This window comes from Falco biarmicus, chromosome 3, assembly GCF_023638135.1.
Source record: "Falco biarmicus isolate bFalBia1 chromosome 3, bFalBia1.pri, whole genome shotgun sequence".
Lineage (NCBI taxonomy): Eukaryota > Metazoa > Chordata > Aves > Falconiformes > Falconidae > Falco > Falco biarmicus.
The window spans coordinates 11,272,605-11,291,643 of record NC_079290.1 but is presented as its reverse complement, the minus strand read 5'-3'; the positions used below and the strand labels follow the sequence as shown (position 1 = coordinate 11,291,643).

The 19,039-nt window shown below is 39.9% G+C and overlaps 1 protein-coding gene across 1 annotated transcript in view; it reads right to left on the bottom strand.

The window, feature by feature from the left end:
- Positions 1–923: 923 nt before the first annotated feature.
- The window catches only part of MYO10 (myosin X), a 167,585-nt gene continuing 149,469 nt past the window's right edge, over positions 924–19,039 (bottom strand). Inside the window, exons 29-41 of the mRNA XM_056330987.1 lie at positions 18,502–18,595; positions 17,658–17,713; positions 15,094–15,236; positions 14,455–14,649; positions 13,167–13,324; positions 11,768–11,891; positions 9,737–10,034; positions 7,920–8,127; positions 7,179–7,315; positions 6,095–6,215; positions 3,187–3,639; positions 2,626–2,817; positions 924–2,362 (exon numbers count right to left, since the gene is read on the bottom strand). Of these exons, the coding sequence (XP_056186962.1) occupies positions 2,252–2,362; positions 2,626–2,817; positions 3,187–3,639; positions 6,095–6,215; positions 7,179–7,315; positions 7,920–8,127; positions 9,737–10,034; positions 11,768–11,891; positions 13,167–13,324; positions 14,455–14,649; positions 15,094–15,236; positions 17,658–17,713; positions 18,502–18,595 (2,290 nt within the window). The 3' untranslated portion in view covers positions 924–2,251. The remainder of the gene's footprint in view (positions 2,363–2,625; positions 2,818–3,186; positions 3,640–6,094; positions 6,216–7,178; positions 7,316–7,919; positions 8,128–9,736; positions 10,035–11,767; positions 11,892–13,166; positions 13,325–14,454; positions 14,650–15,093; positions 15,237–17,657; positions 17,714–18,501; positions 18,596–19,039) is intronic.

Genomic DNA, 19,039 nt, shown 5'->3' with positions numbered 1-19,039 from the left:
GAAGAGAAGCTCTTAGGTATAGCGATAGCCACTTCTGTGTATCGACTGACAGCAAACATCCCTCCTAATGGTTGACAGCATCCAGAAGTCAGGAGGTAAATAAATTTGGATTGGAGAAGTAGCATCAGCTTCTCAAGACCGTGACCCTGAACAAGATTGGCACCTTGTATATTCCTGTTTTTTTAAACAATTAACGATGATGATGGTGGTATGTCAGTGACTTCTCCAAGCATGTTTACCAAACAGCCCATAGATAAAACTGAACCTTCCTGCTGCACCAGCTGAAATGTATAGATTATGTCATTCCAAGGATGCCTTGCTAAGAGCAGCTAAATTCTTTGTAAACAACTTGGATATGGAAAAAATCAGAAATGCTACATCTCAGATACTCTGTGTGTGTGTAGCTCTACATATTGGAGTTGTAGTTCTCTCATATTTCTTGTCTTCAATTAAGTTCACCTTTGCTGGGAGGGCAGGGACATGACATTGGTAGTGTGATGTAGCAAGCCTTTAGGGACCGAGGGGCAGTGTCACAGATTAAGGAGGTGGAGGATTCCTCATAGCAAGCCTTGTAAAGGCTACGTACACTTACAAGGGCAGCACGTGCTGCGCTACCATGCTGTGGCTGGCTAGTAAAACCAGGCCATCTTACATCAGAGCTACACAAATAGCAAAAGCTTTACTTGCACATACCTTGTGGAGTGGAATTGCTCAGCAGTCCTTCCTCTCTGTCTTGTTAGTGTAACTGACACACATCACATCATCAAGGAAACCTGTCCCATTACAACGCAAAGCACATGCACCTTTTCGAAAAAAAGCATATTATACAGCCTATGCTGTGTTCAGGGCTAGGCTTGGAGAACACAGACAAAATCAGGGCTTTGTTGCAAGTCTAACTCAGCACAAAGCAGAAACACAGCACATCACATATATTTTTTTTATTGCTGGACTTGGTTTTTTTTTTCCCAGTAAGTAGGCATGATTCCTTAAAGGCTGAGGTTTTTAATAACAGTACGGTTTTTAAGGTTTCTTTTTTTGCTGTGGATAAAAAGATACCTTTGATCAAAGTCTTGCCTTATATTACAGTATTTCTGTACAAAAATAAAAGTCCAAAATCAGCTTATTATTAGCTGGTATTCCCCAATTTATTTACAGGGTACTGTCAAAAACTTCATCAGGCAACCAGGTAAAATAGAGAACTTTGTATTAAAGCAGTTGCATTGTATAACTTTGCGTTCTCTAGTCCACTCTGAAGGGCTCTGACGTTTGGCAGTCAGTCTGGGTTGGAGAGTCCAGCCAGAATTATAAAAGAGCGATGTCTTTAAAGAAAGAATTAATATTAAAAACTTAAGCTGACATTATGGAGTACTGAACTGATAATTGTATTTCCATATTAGGGTAGTCTATAAATATTCTCAGCTACATCTCTTTATAATACAGCAGATGCAGAATGCAGAATTCTGCTACTTATATGGTAATACATATTTGCAATAGTAAAATCAATGTATGAAAATTTTGGAAATTACTTGTTAATAAAACTGCTTATAAAGTAACCATACAATTGTAACAACTATAACTCTGAACTATTACAATGTACAGAAAGACTGTTTACACCATTGCACATACTTATTCCCTTTGCTTCAAAAGACTTGTGAAATACAGAATAAAATTAGTCAAATTTGACTGACAGTTCAAATGTGCATGCACAATGTGCACATCTGTGGAAGCAAGAGGAAATTTCAAAATGTTGGCATCCATCAGGAAGGCTGCCAGCAGCTCTCCAAACAAATATGCCTTACTCCTCTTCCCTCTCCCTTCCCGCATGTATACAGGCCAGTAGATTAGTGCAGTATGGATGACTATAACTTTGTTTTCAGTGTTCTGAAGGGAAAAAAAAATCCTCTTGACTTTTATCAGCAATTTTAGGTCAATACAAGTTGGGTTTAATATTGTAAGGCACTTATTACTGCTTGTATGGCAGTGGATCAAGTCTTAAGGCATTTGTTACATCAACTGAAGATAATAATGCTTTGGAAAGTTTTGAACGAGCCAGCAGTTCTAGTATGTGACTATTTCAGCTGATTTTCCCCTCCCCGCCCCATGGTCTTTCTAAAACAACGTTTGAAGATATTTTCCATGGAAACTCTGGTTCTTGGTTAGCTTGTCATCAGATGTGATCAGTATCATCAGGTCGTTTTGAGGCCAAGCAGCAATATGTTCTATTTAGAGCACAGTAGAACTGGTTTTGTTTTCACCTGGAGCTGCCCTGACTTCCATGACTACTCACGGATCGAGAGGTGCTGTAGCGTTTTTTCACAATCATACTGATGTAAGCTTTCATCAGCTTTGCAATGTCAACCACCTGCCAAGAGAGTATAAAGAGCAAATTCTTCGTAAAGTAACAGCATGCAAATGAGTTTCTTTAGATGCTAACACTATAAAACTGTCAAACTTTAAACAGAATCCTTTTGTGGTTAAACAAATAAAAATACTTAGCACTTCATCTCATTATGTCTTCCCTTTAGCTTTACAGGGATCTTGAATAAATCTGTAACATTTGCAGCAATTACTAAGTAGCCTGGCTATCGGAACAGGAACAGTAACAAAATTCCTCCTTGCTCTTACCTCAGAAGTTTCAAAAAGAAGTTCTCTCTCATCCACCACAATCTTGTAGGTGTTGGCAAGCGGTGCACCAAATGACAAGATATGTTCGTACTGGAACACCTCCAGAGGCCTTCCTTCCCCACGCTTGTAGACAGAAACTGCATCAGCACTGACTCCAAGCCACAACTCTTGTGGGAATCCCCCTTCTTTACACTGGAAGAAAAAATGTAAATTAACAGCAAAGGGAACAGCGGGAGCCACAGAACATTTACTGTTGACATTCTTGTCTGTGACCGTTTTTTAAAAAGCACACGTTGCTTGTTGTCCCTCTTTGAATGTAGCCTTCTACGCTTCGCAAACTTGTTTGCAACCCATCAGGCTAGCATTCTATCCCTCTGTATTTTATGGTTAACAAGTAGATTTGAATGGCTACAGTGCCTGCTAACAGAAGTATGCTTTCAATAGCTAACGTTGTATTATATCAGCTGTCTGAGCATTGTGATACCGTATTTATGGCTTCACTGGTCTGTAATGAAATGTACGGTACAAAGTGTAGTTTGAATTTCAGGAGGTCTCACTCACCTCTACATCGAAGAGTGTTGAGCCATAGCCAGGCCATTCTTTAATCAAAGCCATGTACTTTGCCATAGCCTGCTCCTGGTTCATCCTCTGGAGTTTTTTCCATTTGTCAATAATACTAGTCCTGGCAGCTGAGATTTCCTCTTTGACCCACATGTCTAACATCTGATCCTCCTCAACCTTCTGTTTGCTGACAGAGCCGCTGCGAAAACTCCTTCGCAACGTTCCTTCAAGAAAGCTGGCTCGTTTCTTCTCAGCCTTCTCTGCTGCAGTAAACGTTTTGGTAGACTGTGTAATCCGAGACTTCAGCTTTTGCAGGGGATAGACCTCCTCGATTTCTGGCACGCTGGTGTGCAGGGTGTAATCTCCCTGAAGGTACTGAAGACGCAAAGCTGCAAGGACCTGGAGGGTTTCTTCAGGAGCAGGATAATGTCCTCTAATCAGTGCTTCATGAGCCTACAAATGGGAAAAAAACCCAGCTTTTTATGTACAAAACAGCCTTTGAAAGGACTAAGAGAGAAACGGGAAGATTTACTGGCAGGCAAACCCAGGATCTGAAATAAATGATCCATTACATAAATCAAATGTGGTAAATCCCTTGGCAAATTTCTTGAACTGGGTAAGACAGGGTTTACCAGAAGAACTGCAAGGCAATTGAGGAGCTTGCTACATGGGAATTACTGTTTCTAGTACAGCTCTTAGTGAGCTCACATATATAAGAGCAACTGAATTAATAAAGGAAAATAAAATGTGAAGGGGAGAAAATCAGGATCTAAACATCTGATTGGGAGGAAGCATACATGTTCAAGGGCATTAAGAAGAAATGAATACCTAGTCTTGCTTACTGCTATCAATAACCCAGATGTGAAAACTGACATTTCCACCCAAACAAGCAAAGCCCTAGGGCAGCTTTGTAATAAACCTCACCGAGGGAAAACAGTAACTATCTTCCATGGATCCCAGATAAATTAGTAAAATGTTTATGTGTTATAGTGGTCTGTAGCATCAGCTCTGAACCAAGATGACTCTTTCAAATCCTAGCTCTTTTCATACCTATTCAAACCTTTAGAAATGTGCACCAGCTAGGACTCACTTTTTTTTTTTTTCCTTATATATGGCACTAGTACAGGAAACAAACATGCCTCACGTCTGGAGATGCAGGAATTGCAAGCAGTTTAATAAACACACAGAGATAATGCACATGTAAGAGCTAGTTCATTTAGGTGTACGCTTAGGATGGAGATAAAATGTGCCTTTAAACATGCAAGATGGTTTACCTGAGATTGTACACATATGCATGCAGAAGAAAGCGGTGTCTTGTGGAAACAGAAGGACAGTATTTTAATGTGGAAGAACTAAAAGACTTTCTTCAGCGCCTTATGAATTACAGGATTCAGACTTTAAAATAATGGAGCTTACAGAACTAAAACTGATGACAAAAGGGGACTTTCTTAATTGGCTGGTCAATGACTGACGTTAAAAGCAGGCAATTCAGAAAAAAGAACAGAACTGATGTTAGAATGTAGTAAATCACAGCTTTAAGGTATTGCTGTAATAATTGCTTTATAACTGAAATACTACTGGCCTTGGCAAGATGTAAAGTATTTGGCTAAACACCAGTCAGAATGGTAAACACTAAACAGAATGCTGCATGAAAACAACCTGCTTCAGTGAACGTGCTTGTTTTAGCTGTTCATATGGAAGACTATCTAAATCTGCCTCTTAAACCAAAAATGTAATGTAAAATATCTGATGCTAAGCTGTCACGGATTTTCTTCTTACTGTCTCAACTTATCCCAAAGCAGAGCCAGTAACTGGCTGACTCCTCTATACGTAGAACCAGACAGACAGAACAGTCATCTATTGCCCAGATCCTTTAGCCGACAGTAAGCGGGTGTGGACTGAGCTGCAACAGCAGGCTCTAGAAGGAGGCTTTTGGTAGACTCATGATGTAATAGGGCGCCTTAAAACCGAAGCTGTGAACAAGAAGAAACGCTATTACAGTGAAGATGTTTCTGATCCTGTAGAAGGGGAAAAGGCTTCGTATATACGAAAACTGAAATATGTCAGTTCTCAATTACATCAGGCTTGCTTACCAGCAAGGACGTCAGGTCTTGACAGTGCAAACAGCCTTACATAGAAATCTTTATCATGAAGAAGGTGTCCGCTGGAAGCAGTTTTAGCCATTTGCAATTCAGTAGAAAAGGAGAAGGTCCATAAAACTGCCATCAGTGAGAGTTTCTGAGCAACTACAGGACTTCATATAGTAGAAATCCAACTGCTGACACGTTTGATTTTCATTATAAATAAATTCCACTTATATTGTTTTGCAATATGGCCTCATTCTGAGCTCAGCACATTCATTAAGTGGATTTCTGCTCATCATAGCTGTTCTATGGTTACTGCTGAGGCTGGACTGATTTGTTTTACTATGGTGCCTATGAAATAATCCGTTTTTGAAAAGAGAAAAAGCTGTTGTTGGATTACTTCTGTACAGTTGCCAGCATGGGCCTCTAATCATTAACTTGCTTGCCATTTACACGTTTTTCACTTTATTTCTTGCACTTCCTTTAGAAAATTGTTTTGTAAGAGCAAAATTAAAAGCGCGTTATCATCCTGTTCTTTTTCATCCAGCTTAGACCCAGTTATCCAGTTTTCTACCACCATACACAAAGCTAATCACAAGTAGTGCAGAAGTAAGAAAAGCTGTAACACTAGGTAATCGTATGTGCTTCACTTATGTCATGATAAGCGTGTTTTGACCACTGAACTGCTTTCTTTGCACTTGATGCTTGAGTAGCGGTGGATTTAGTTAAACAGAAGCATAATCAAAACTCTCTCTGTGCTGCCTAGATCACTTGCTTTTTTCCTCTTCTTAAAAGTGCTTCGGAATGGAACCTTTGTCCTTTACCTGCTCAAACATAAAGGCAAATTCCACACTATCTTTTGGGACGTTTTCTGTGTCCAGGAAGCAGTAGAGCTTGAAGTAGAACTTCCAGTGCATCTCCCCGGCTTCAGCAGTGGCAGCAAGCCTGCACAATTGTGTGAAGAGGAAAGGAGAGATCAGATCTGTAAAATCAAACTCCTTTCTAAATTGACACCTGAAGAATCGAAGCAAGGCATCAGCTGAATTTTGCTTTGTTACACCTGCTGTCAGTCTACTGTTGATGGGAGCTAATTTTCAGCAGTATCCCTGACTGGACCGACGTCATTTGGGGAGAGGTGGATGGGTGCGTGTATTCAGAGCCTACAGCAAAATCGAAGAATTACAAATGTTGACTCAGTTCTCAGCCAACTGTTTCTAACCCAAATTCTCTTAATAAACTTTTCCTTGCAGCTCAGTTAGGTGTTGATGAAAGCAACATTCTGAAGTCCTGTTATAAACTGTAATTGCACAACACTTCAGACATTCCTTCTCCCCGCCCCCACTCCCCGTTGTTACATGGATAAAGGAGGCTGATTTCCATGCATACAACATAAGGATGACAAACACTTATTTGGGCTTATATCACATTTTCTTACTACAGTAAGAACCACCTATGGGTGGTTTCAATTTTACTGGTAAGAAAAGTGTTGTGAGCTATACTGTGGTGACTTTCACGCGAAGTTTGGCAACAGGTAATCCAAGTGGCAGTGACTGCCTGGAGTTCAGTTCTCCCAGTACTGGGGCAGCCACAATGTTAGTAATGGTGGAAAAATCTGTAGTAGTGGAAAAGAAAATGTGGAAATAGTGATGAGAAATAATACTCTACTGGTGTCAAGACAAGAGGAAAATCAAACATAAACGAATCGGTGGCTTATTAATTCCTTTAAAAAAAAAAAAGAAAAAAAGAAAAAAAAAAAAGATGCTTTTCTTCCAGAAATGGTCATGTGTGTAATTCAGCTGCACCATCACAAACAAGCAAGAGAAAGAGAAAATTCAGCATTATCAACATTGAAAATGTATCTAATTGCTACTTATTTGAGTGGTGAGACAGAAGGAGAGGCAGACTCACTTTTCAAACTTTGCCAAGACATCAGCCACAATGGTTCTGCTTTCAATTGCTTTATCAGTAGTTCCATTGTATTCAAACAAAGCAAACATATTTCTACTATCCTCCATGGCCAAGCCACGAATTAACTTCTCAACCACCTAATGAAAAACAGCACATTAAAAACCCATAGCATGGAAAAGGAGCACCACAGAGTAAAACAAATAATTAGAAGAAAATTCAGAGCTCAGTTTTACATTGGGCTAAAAATGTTACTAACATGTTCTCATTAGCAGTATTAATTGCTGTCAACTTCTACTTTAATTTTTACAGTAAATAATGCTGATTCTTTCAGAATATGTATGCGCTATCATCTGGCCAGATATAAACCCTGTATTTCACCATCTCAGCAAGAGTCCTTCCAGTTTTAGGGAGCAAGCTGGCTCTCATATGCACTAAAATCTACTGAAGTTACTCCAGTAATGCCTCTACTGAATTGCTTAGTCTTTCCTGTAATTTTTCCTGTAAGAGGGAATTCTAGTTGGGTACTCCTCTGCAGAATAAAACCAATTTTTATGGCAGGGATTTCTTCAGAACACACTGGGGAGCTGGAGGGCGAGCTCTGTTAGCCTCCCCTCCCCTGAAATGACAGACTGGTAGAGAAACCCCCAGTGCTTCCAACGCCTAACACTACCACTGTCTGGAACCGGCATGTGAAGGGATGCACTGACTTTGTGCCAAAGCCATTCTGCCACCACTTCTCACCTCTCCGGCTGTAGTGTGCGAGTTGATTGTAATCTTACAGGAGCCACCACCATGGCAATAAACTGTGGATGTCATCTCCTGCCTGCCGATCAGAGCTTCTATTTCGTCCCGTGATGGCACAAACTCTCTGCATTTGGTTTTCTTCAGAGATTCGTAAGTAAAAAGTGCGTATTTCTCCATTTCAGTTCCTGGAAACTGGTCACGAACCCTGTGAGACAAATATTACTACTTTAAGCTTGCCATCTATGAAATAGAAAGTTTACTTATTTGAGAATGGTTTTTTCCCCTGAAAGTACTTCTGTATCCAGTACACTATTTAATTGACATCCTCAAAGGTTTGTTTTCACTGTCAAGGAAAGTGTTCTAACTTGTGATTTACTGTGGGATAACTTAGATACTTACTTTCTCATTTTGTTCTACAAACCTACTGGAAAGGAAAAACTGAACTACCTTTATAGCATTAACTACAGGAATCTTGTAATGACTCAGATTTGACAGCAAGATAACTATGAAAAGCTTCCTGTAATCAACTCCCCTTTCTATCAGTAACAGTTGTTGAATGAAGGCTAAACTGCACTAAGGTACTACAGAAAAAAGTAAGAAAACATATTTTGACCGTTCTTGTAGTATTGCCACTTAGGATACTTGATTTCTATTCCTCTTAAAGACTCTCTCTAGATCTTACTGTTCAGCAGCTAGTATTATGCGTATTCGCTAACAGCTTCAGTGAACTCAACTCTGTAATTATTGAAAACTGTTGAATTTGGGTAGCTTTCAGTACAGAGTGCTTCTGTATTTCCAGTGATAAAATGTCAGCTTCTTAAGAGCTACTGAGGTTTAATTCATGTGAAAAAGTACAGAGATCTGTGATCTACAAGGCAAAAAAAAAGATTAATGCAGTATTACAGAAATGCTGTAAGCTGACTATGCATCTACAATATTGAAACCAAGCTGCAAATGTTGTATCAGTTGCGTTTTTTTTAACTAGGGGGACAGTTTATGAGCCGAATTAAACTGAGAAAGTGAATCAATGTTGGACTCTTTCGTTTTAATAGTTATATAAAGGGATTGATATTTTTCACTGATCTTACTCTGGTTGAAAGCTGTATCTTCAATACAAGCATTTTAAAAATATTTATAAAATAATTAGATGTAGCAAAGCGATTGACAAAGTCCATGCTCTAGCACAAATAAAGACAAGACTTGTACATTACTGAGAACAGTTTGTTGCTGTTGGACTAACTTTCCTAGTTACACACTGCATTCTTCTGCTGCATCACAGCAAGAGAAACCCCACATTCTGGTTAATGCTGAACTGTATTTTTTTTTAATGGTCACCAATATCTTAAAATTAGATCTGCAAACATACATTTTTACCTCCAATACATCTTTAAATATGATGATTTTTTTTTATATGCATGATGCATGCCTCATAAAACCAAGGTAAGGAGGACAAAGAATTTTTAACAGGTTGATTTGGACAGTTGAGAATGGGACCCAGGGGTACAGGCTGCAAGTCACTTAAGCAAGTTTATACAATTACAGAAAGCCACCCTTTTGTCAACACAAACAACTGTGCATTCGGTTTTGTGGGATTTTTCTCGATTCTTCAAATGAGAACAATTCCACCTAGATCAGCTCATACACGCTTTTCATACAACGTTTTATTTTTAGATTCGTTGTTTGGCATACATTCACTAAGAGAATGCATGTTCCAATCTCACTTGAAGATATCTAAACACTGCTACAAGTTGTGGTGAAGAAAACAGTAAGTGAAGAAACTTCTTTTCTTGCTTTAGTAGTTCAAAGCTTCTCACCTTTTGAGATGGAACTTGAGATATTTAAGGATGCTGCGACTCGGCAGAAACGTGCAACTCATGCAGGTGAGTATCTGCCAACTATACAGGTTCCCCGCGCTCCCGGGGTTAGGCACTTTATTGGTCTGCTTGATGAGCTGACAGTAGAGCTCATCTCGAAGAGGTCGTAAATCATGTCCTGTTTGGAGGATACCTTGGATTATAGGGATGGGATCAGACATAGACTCCAGCTGCTGTAAAGAATTAAATATCTTGATGGCTTCATCCTGCAGAGTTGTATAGCCTTTGTCTTTCAGCACTAGAAAAGAAAAATATGGAGAAAGGTGCTTAGACGGAGATATGCAAGAGAAAGCACTCAGCCTTAATGTAGGAATTGCTTAATGCTAGTCAGTGACCCTTATGCAGCATATTAGAATGGATCTTTTCCATTCCAAATGTATGATGCAAACTAGTTTTAGGAGCTAATTTGCTGGTAAGTTTTCTTCCAAATTTAATGAAATCCCACTCTGACGTTTTCTGACATCATAACTTGGTAAGTATATCTTGCTTGATCGTTTTTTTTGATGGAGAATCTTCCTTCCAGAGCAATCCACACTGCTGAAGTGTCTATCACATTTCACTGTCAAAAGCGAAAACCTAATCAGATCATAAGTGAGGTGAAGCACGACCGTGTTATGGAAAGTGACAAAGATACATGGCATCGCTTCTGTTTGCAGCAGCAGCATTTCCATTAAATCCAAACAATATTACTAAACTAAATAATTGCCGTGACACCGCAGCTTGTTTTTTGAGTGCTGGAAAAGGTGGTGATTATTTTTGTACCACAGGTTATTCAACATGGGCTAACAACTTCTACAATCTACTTAAAAGAACCATGCAGTTCTTGGGTTCAGGAGATGGAAGAGATTGCTCTGATGTCTGAATCAGTTAGCCCTACTAACCATCAAAGCACAAACAGATGTATGTTACGAAGTTTCTAACCTGACATTATACTATTACAGAAAATAACTAGCATCGGTCCATCTGTGGAGCTACATTTAGTATGGGAAGATTTTGGCAAGACTTCTGCCTCAGAGGGAACTAGTTGTTCCTGTCCACGGTGGATAGAGAGCAACCGTGCTGCACTCCTGCATGGGACAACCAGCTCAAGTGCCAAGAAGATCAGAACTGTGCCTTGCCACTGTATGGGAGAACGGTGAAGAGAAGGGAAAGGTTTCTCCTAGGATTTTCCTTGTCGTATGAGCAGAAGAGTATCACTTGAGTTGCCAGGAAGTCTTACCTGAAATACCTTAGCTTTTAATCAGCTGTGACCTCCCACCCTCCTCCCAAGGATGAAACTTCTGATCTGAGTCATATCTTGTCTAAAATGCAGTTGCAAAATAAGGTAAGCAAATTCATTTAAGGACACCAAATTCACAGCCGTCAATACCTCTGAACCATTCATTCAAAACCAACTTCTAATTTAGTGAACTAATTTAGGGAACAAAGGATATTGGAATATATGATTACCTCTGTTTCATGAGTAAATTAACCATTACTTTTTAAAACTGTGTCCACTCAAATACTGTTTCCCACAGATAACACTTCCCACCACAATGGATGAAACTTACACTTGTTAATTGGAAGTTGTGGCTGCTGTATCTCCCCACATGGGGTAGAAAGCAACAGTGATTTGAGAAGGAGAATATGAATCAAGGAGACTGAATGAATTGGGTTTATTTGCTTATTTCAGTGCAAGGCTTTTCAAACTCGGTCTTCTTAGCTGTATTGCTGAGGGTAATAAACTTGTATTAAAGCAGCAACAGTAACCTTCCCTTCTCTAACATCCACGCAGGAGCACCACAAGTCCATGGCTCTATGCTAGACAAACTGCTATCCTCTAACTCCTGGAAGAGAACAGGGAAACTTGTCTACTTGCATTATGAATATACACTTTGCCTAACGTTAACTTCACTATAGCCCACTGACTAAAAAATCCCGTGCTCTGGTTTAATCTTTCGTAAGGAAAAGTGTTTCTATGAAAAAACTTACAGTTGAGATTGATGTCCCCATATGGCAGCGGCAGCAATGGCGAGTGCAAAGGATGATGAGTGTAACGGAGAATAGGGTTTCTTTTATAAATCTGTTCAACCACATCAGCATTCAGGCAGTTTTCCTGTTGGAGTGAGAGAAAAGCAGGATTTGGGGTCTGGTGTTAAAAATAATGCAATGCTTTGTGCTCTCAGGCTGGCTGTGAAAAAACTAGTCATCGCTGTTACCAACACTGCTTGGTGCTAAATCCAGTTGTGGGTCCTGTGGCTACCCTGGTGCTCTACGGGCTATGAATGCTTAGTACCTGCTAGCCTCCAGCCTTGCATAGCTTACTTTATCTGTGCAGTAAAGAGCAAACCACAGCAGAGCTGCAGGAGACAAACATGAAGTTTAATAACATTTTTTGAAGTGTGTTTTCATTTTACAATAATTTTTACTCCAGTATTTCATAACTGGAATTAACACATCTATATCCAAGTTTTATTTAAAAGTATTTCTCCAGCATAAGTAATTGGCCTTTTCAGTTAGAATCTACAGATGCTACCACAACAAAATGGTGCAGAAAAACTGCTGCTGTAAACCTTACGCACCCACTCTGATGTCTAAGTACTGTTCTTTCTTAGGCCAAGTTTGATTAACGTGTGACCACCGTCTTCTACCAATCCTGAACTTCCACATATGTCTACTGCTCTGAAAACAGCATTCATAGTCTTGGAATTTAGGACTTGATACTACTTTTCCATGAGAGAAGAGGTGGCACTCTCTAAGGGAAAAGATTAGTCGCAGTTCTCCCCTCTTTCCTTTTTTTTTTGGTCTCTTCTGAGAATCATCATCCTCTCTCCAGCAAGCAAAAATCTCCAAGCTGTTCTCTGGCTATGCGCGCAGTGTCTCCAACAGGACTATAAAGCAGTAGAGCATTAACTGAATATGTTTCTCGTTGCGCAGAGACATGAGATGCCTAGCCTATGTTATCATAAAACAAGAAAAGAATCATAATGAAAAAAACACAAGAAGAAATCACGAGAGCTGTCTAGTTCACATACTGGTGTGCTGCCCACTGCAGATGTAGCCAAACAGGTCTGCTGACTCGTGCACTTGCACGCTGCACTCTACTGCCAGGTATAGCAGTTACATAAACCAGTAAAACTTGTTACTGCTTTCAGGGAAAAAAGTTACCCCTCTTGCCCTCCAAGTTGCACCTCACACTTTGCTCTTTTACTGTTTAGACAGAAATTCCTTTATCAGGTCAGTGAATACGTTCAGGTCCCACAATTTCAGTCCACATCACTGTATGATTAAAACTTCATTTACTGCTTTAATACTCAACATGGCAAAGCCAACGTGAAAAATATTTAAGCAACCATTCTTTCCCACTCCACGCCCTCCTTTTTGTGCCTACCTTAATATCCTGAATAAGTTGCTGAGTTGGAGTATCAATTGGTGCTTTTGTGTCAATCACATTCTGGATGGCACTTGACCAGCGTGTCGCCTCATTAAGCAATTTTGTATAGAGACGGTAACAATGTTTGCGTCCGTATACAGTTACATTCCAGTAACCTAGCACAACAGTAAAAAGTATTAATCATAGAAAGTGTATCTATAAAAACACCCCAGCTTCTATCTGAAAACAACTGCAGTCCCATCAGACCCCGAGTGCTGCATTCTGCATCACGCTGGCAGTTTCTCAGGACCTAAGAAGCTGTACGAGTAATTATCATAATACAGATACTATGGTATGGAAGGAGATTCTCTCCTTTCAAAAGGCCTAGGTACAGCCACCACCACGCAGCCTCCCATCTCATCCAGTCATCTTGTTAACAGTGACCATAAGGCTACACTATAGAATACTGTTAGCTGTTTGTGGCTTGTGGGCCCTACTTCTCCAGTCCTATCTGTACCAGGAAAATGAGACGGGATTCCTTTATATGCGAGAGTCTTTCATAATCTGTGGCACATGCACAAACAGGTATAAAGCATGAACAACTACTGCTTCTGTAAAAAAGTCATTAATTTCACACCAATGAAATGGCAACTATGGTAGAAAAAGCATTTTAGTTCAAATTCTCTCTCTGCATCACTGTATAAGCTTTTTATGAAGCAGATTCAATTAAAGAAAATCTATTTCATCTTTCACTAGCAAAAGCCTCTTTGAAGTGTCAGTGTCCCCAGTTAGATTACACAGGACTGTCAACAGTCACTTCTCGTTTGCAAACAGCCACTTCCGAGTTGAAAACCAGTTTTGAAAATGCACAGCGGAGCTGACTCAGGTGTAATACGTCGCTTAGCACAAACTGGACTCTTACTTGAGACCTCACTACACTTGCTCCACCAATGCTAGTCCTCACAGTTCCTCAGCACATAAAATAATGTATGAGGAGAGTGCTATCCCTATGTCCTTCCCCAAGTCTTTGATGTGTAAGCGTAAGCAATCACACATAGCTGCAGTGTCAGCCTATGATAACTTGAATATTAGTGAGAACAAATTTTGCTCTTGTATACATTAGTACCTCTGGTTTTTTGCCAAGTAATTCCCTGTAAAATGGCTCAGAGACTCAGGAACCTGATTTGTTCATCAAACTGCAACCATAATAATCTATTTACAATATTCTTATGCACTGGTTTTTGCATTTCTAGGTAGCAGGACAGAAGGCAACTGAAAGCGTATTTGTACAAAGGCAAACAATTACCTGTCTCTTTGAAGATTTTTTCATCAGGTGGGACCACCGAGCAGAGGCTGTTCAGGACCAGCGTACCCAATTTCAAAGCATTTTTCTCTGAACTCTTATAGTAGTCCAAAGAATTGTGCGTCAAAACAAACCAACGCTTCTTCAGTTTTAATGAAGACATCTTTGGGTTGTTCTTTACTTCCTTGTGTAGCCATCCTGTTAAAGACATAATTTGAATCACACTTTTTTTCTTTTAGGAGTTGGACAAAATTAGGTTGCTAAAAGTCATTGTATCGTTTCAACAACAAAAATATGACGTGAATTGTTTAGCTCACGTATTAAACAACGAGTAAAATTGTCAAACAATGAAATGATGAAGATACAATAAAATTAATATGTAAACTTTTCAACTTCAGTTTTTACGTAGAAAAATTCTTTTGTCAGTTTACAAAAATGGTTTTGTCATCATTACTGCATTTTCTTACATGGCACAGCAGGAGTATAATTTCAGCTGTATTTATTTTTGAGTAAACTGCACTGTACAAAGATGAGGCTCCAATCCTACCATGCTGGCATATTACCCAGATTGTCTTGTAGGAACAATCTCTTTGAAGCTTAATGGATGTTACTTACTTTGTTACTTCCCCACTCAGTTCTTACCCCTCACAATGAATTCTTGTCCCTCCACTCTAGTGTCCCCCTTTGACCTTTGGAGCAGGGTTATCCAGTGATGCATCTCTTCAGGAGTGTCAGCATTACAGTGAAGAACACGATTAGCAGTGATGATCACAAATGAATTGGGTCTACGAAAATAAATGAAGATTGAAAAAGCCTTTACATTCAACGTACGTGCTGTTTACCTCACTCACCACAACCACAAACACTGTCTGTTGTTTGCATTTTCTATTCTGACAAATACTGTCCACCTCTAAAGCATTTATTTCAACACCGCTATACCTAACAAAAATTAGGCATTTGAAAAGACTCAATTATGTTGGATTCACACCAAAATGCTAGGGCTCTGAACGGTGGGAAAGTTTACATTAAATTGCAACTTGTCCTATCTCAGAATAGATCTGGTGAGAAAAACCTCCAATCTTTAATCAGCTTTGGATGTGAGTCAGAACTCTATTTCAGGGTCAGATCTATTTAGAGTGTCTGCTTCAGTAGTTACATTAGCTAAAACAAACTACAGTTTACAAAGGTCTATAGCGAAGCAGCATGTGAACACAGATTCTTTTATTTTTAATGCACTGCAACCCAATTTGCTGAGAGTACAATCTATTTTTAATGAGAGTCTGGCTTTTACCCAATCCCACACCGGGATTCACTGAAGCACGAAGAACTAGCGCAAGTGAACTGTGCTGATAGCTCTCTGGATTAGAGAGGCAGGTTCTTCAGCCTACAAACACTTGCTTTAACCCTTTAACATTAGTTTTTGTAACTAATTTTGTAACTAACCGTAACACACAGTTTTTAAGAACTGTTATCAGATGCAGAAAGTGGGAAAGATGCAGTCAGGGCCGCCCCATGCACGAGAAGCTCATGGGCCTTCTTTTTACAGTTCTTGGAAGAAGGTAACTCGGTAGAAATTAGAACCAATCAAAAAATCATTTATAGGGATACAGAGGTTCACCCAAATGATACCATTCTCCAAAACCAGGGCGTGCCACATACAAGCTAGATGGATGACAGGATAAAGAAAAAAGTAAATAAAACTATTAGGAGGAAAAATTGTAAAACTCTGTGAAGGGAGGTTACAGTAAATCAAGTAACATGAGAAGTGTCTAAGGTATCTTAAAAGTTATCTCAGAGTTATCTACAGCTAGTGCTCACCAGTGCCATAGAAGGGGGTAAGGGAGTGATCAGAATCCAGTGTTTTGGTCACACTCACATGGTGCTGAAGTGCTACATTATTCAGGAAGAGTGGTGGATGAGGAGACAAGTGGACATGTGAACTGAACAAGAAGAATTTTGTTGACCATGTTTTAAAATGTGTGAGGAGGCAGCAGCTTTAGATTGAGCTACGTGAAGCGCGCTCTAGAAGGCTGGATAATGTGATGTGCAGGACAGAAGCTACCGGTGAGCTGTAGCAAGAGAACTGAAAAAGGAGAGTGCTAAGGTATAAACTGAGGGAGATCAAGCCATCAGACAAGATCATTATGAGCAACAGTAGCCAACCTTCCAGGCTTCCCTCTCCTCCTCCCCAGTTCAGGAAAATGACGGAAGCCCTGTTCTTAGGATTCTTTCTGAACACAGATTCAAAGGGCACTCTGCTCAGTTTCTCTCTTTTGAGCTTTCAGTAGTGGGTTCTTATGTGTCAGGATAAAAATAATCTATTGCCTGTATTAGTAAATGTGTTTCCTAATTGAAAAACCTTCCATCATGGATTTAGATTCAGAGAACTAAAAAAAACCAAACTACTACAAGGAAAAAAAATATGAGTGAACAATGCTTACAAGACAAGCATATGCTGAAAGCTCTGGATGTTTGTGTTATACTCTTTAGGAAATCTGGGCTCATAATCACTGTTACTTGTGGTATCGGGGTATCGGCAGGCCAAGGACAAACCAGTAACTTAAACCCAGCTGTCTCATATATGTGCAAAGAGGAGACTGGAACGAACTCCTACAGTGCAAGTAACACCGCACAGCTAGTAACCTTATAACCAGAGTCATAGCCTGAACCCACATTAGTTTTTATCCCCCCAAAATACTGTTACTAGTTCAAGAACTAAGAAAATGCTGATGGTTATTTTTCACACTGCATCCTCTTCTTTGTTACAAGACATTTTTGTTATGTGAAATAAATCTCATCCCTGCAGAATACAACATTCTTGCAGGAGAAGCTGAACAGAAGAATGTTAAACTGATTTTTTCTGCCTAATACATTGTACAGGACTCAAAAATAAGCTGCTCTTTTTCAGGAGCATTACCTGTATAAATGAAAGAAATATTTAATCTACTTTTGGATCACTTTAGTGGCTGAACAGTTCATATATGAAGCAGTGCCAGGAAAGTTAAGAGAAGCCCCCCCAAAGCACACTACCATTCCTGTTCAATGCTTTAACATGTGTTGTTCAGTACTATGAAAAGGGAGGCAACAGTGAATTACTTTAATGCGTAGGTGGTCAGTAGAATATAGAGACTGAAGTATAAAGTATCTGATTTTGGCTAGGTAAAGGAGAAAAAGAAAGTCAGTCACAAGGCACGGTTCTGACTTACCTATCTGGATTGTCAGCAGCGCAGACAGAATCAATTAGTCCCACATCTAGTGTTCCCTATAAACAAACATCCAACCAGAAAAGGAGGAAGACATTTACTATTACAATACTCAGAGAACTCTTCTCAGAGACAGGTGAAAGGAGCAGTGGCTTTGATCACGCAAAATGAACTGCAGATTTGGGCATCAGTTTCTTTTAATGATTAAAACTGTTGATGGGAAAACTAAGAGACTCAGGTAAACAGATCCAGTAAAAGATCATACCTATTTAAGCTGGAGGCACCTCAGAACTGCACTTTTTTTCTAAGTTTCCAAACCTGCTTGAATTTTTCACCCAAAAGTGCCATCCCAATATAAATGGCACCCTCTCAGAACAAACACCTGAAGCCATTAAGCAGAAGTTTTGATTTCCCTTTGCTTGATACTAGGTTCCAAATGTATCCCATTTATTCCCAGAGTAGGTTGTACAGAATGATAAATGCAGGACGAAAGAAATCTCAGATTTTCAACTCTTGGGTTTTTAATTTCCTCATTAACTGTATCTTTGCAAAATTTCAAACTCAAGCATACACCGTGGTGTGATAGGGAACTGGACCAGAATCCCCCGCCCCCCCCAAAAAAAACCAACACTGATTTTTCATCAAGCTGAATGATGGGCCAGGAATCGGAAGTCACACTCTCTTCTTGTACAGCTTCAGGACCAAGGACATGGAGCCTCTAGCCAGTGTCACAGCTACCACTGTGTTTAAGGACATCTAGGTTGTGAGTCTCAGAAGCCGTGACCACCACAGTGCCCCTGTTTTCTAAAAACATTTGCTTTGAAAAGTTCTTTGGGTTTACACTTACCACAGCATTCTGTGGATTTGCCTGCTCATCATGCATCTCTCGGATCTCTTGCTCTGTGGACGCATGGACTTGACTCAGTACGCTAAACCACTGGCTGTGGAGAGAAAGGCAGCAGTGTAAGTAAAATGTTGCTTCTGCACATGCCTTCAGTCAGCTTTGTTCTGCAGAGATCTAGCAGGTTCTGCAGGTTTTTGAAATTGCTTAAGATTCTTTTTGTCAACATGCATAAAAGCGGTAGGGCTTTATGTCAGTTCAAGTGACACTGGGTACAAGCGAGCCCCTCCAGACCTCCCCACCCGAGCTCATGCCGCCCTTCTGCCTGAAGACAAACACCTTGTACACAAAGTGGCATCTCTGAAAAAACTGGCAGTAAGCACACTGAAACATCTGAGGGCTTAGAGAGAGGATTTGTAACACATTCCACACATCTCATCTGGAAAAAAATACATTACTGGCTATGCACAAGGCCTTTAATGGGAAGCCCGACCTTCAGATTATAAATTCTGCTGCACGGATAGCGTAACAGTTTCTTACAGCG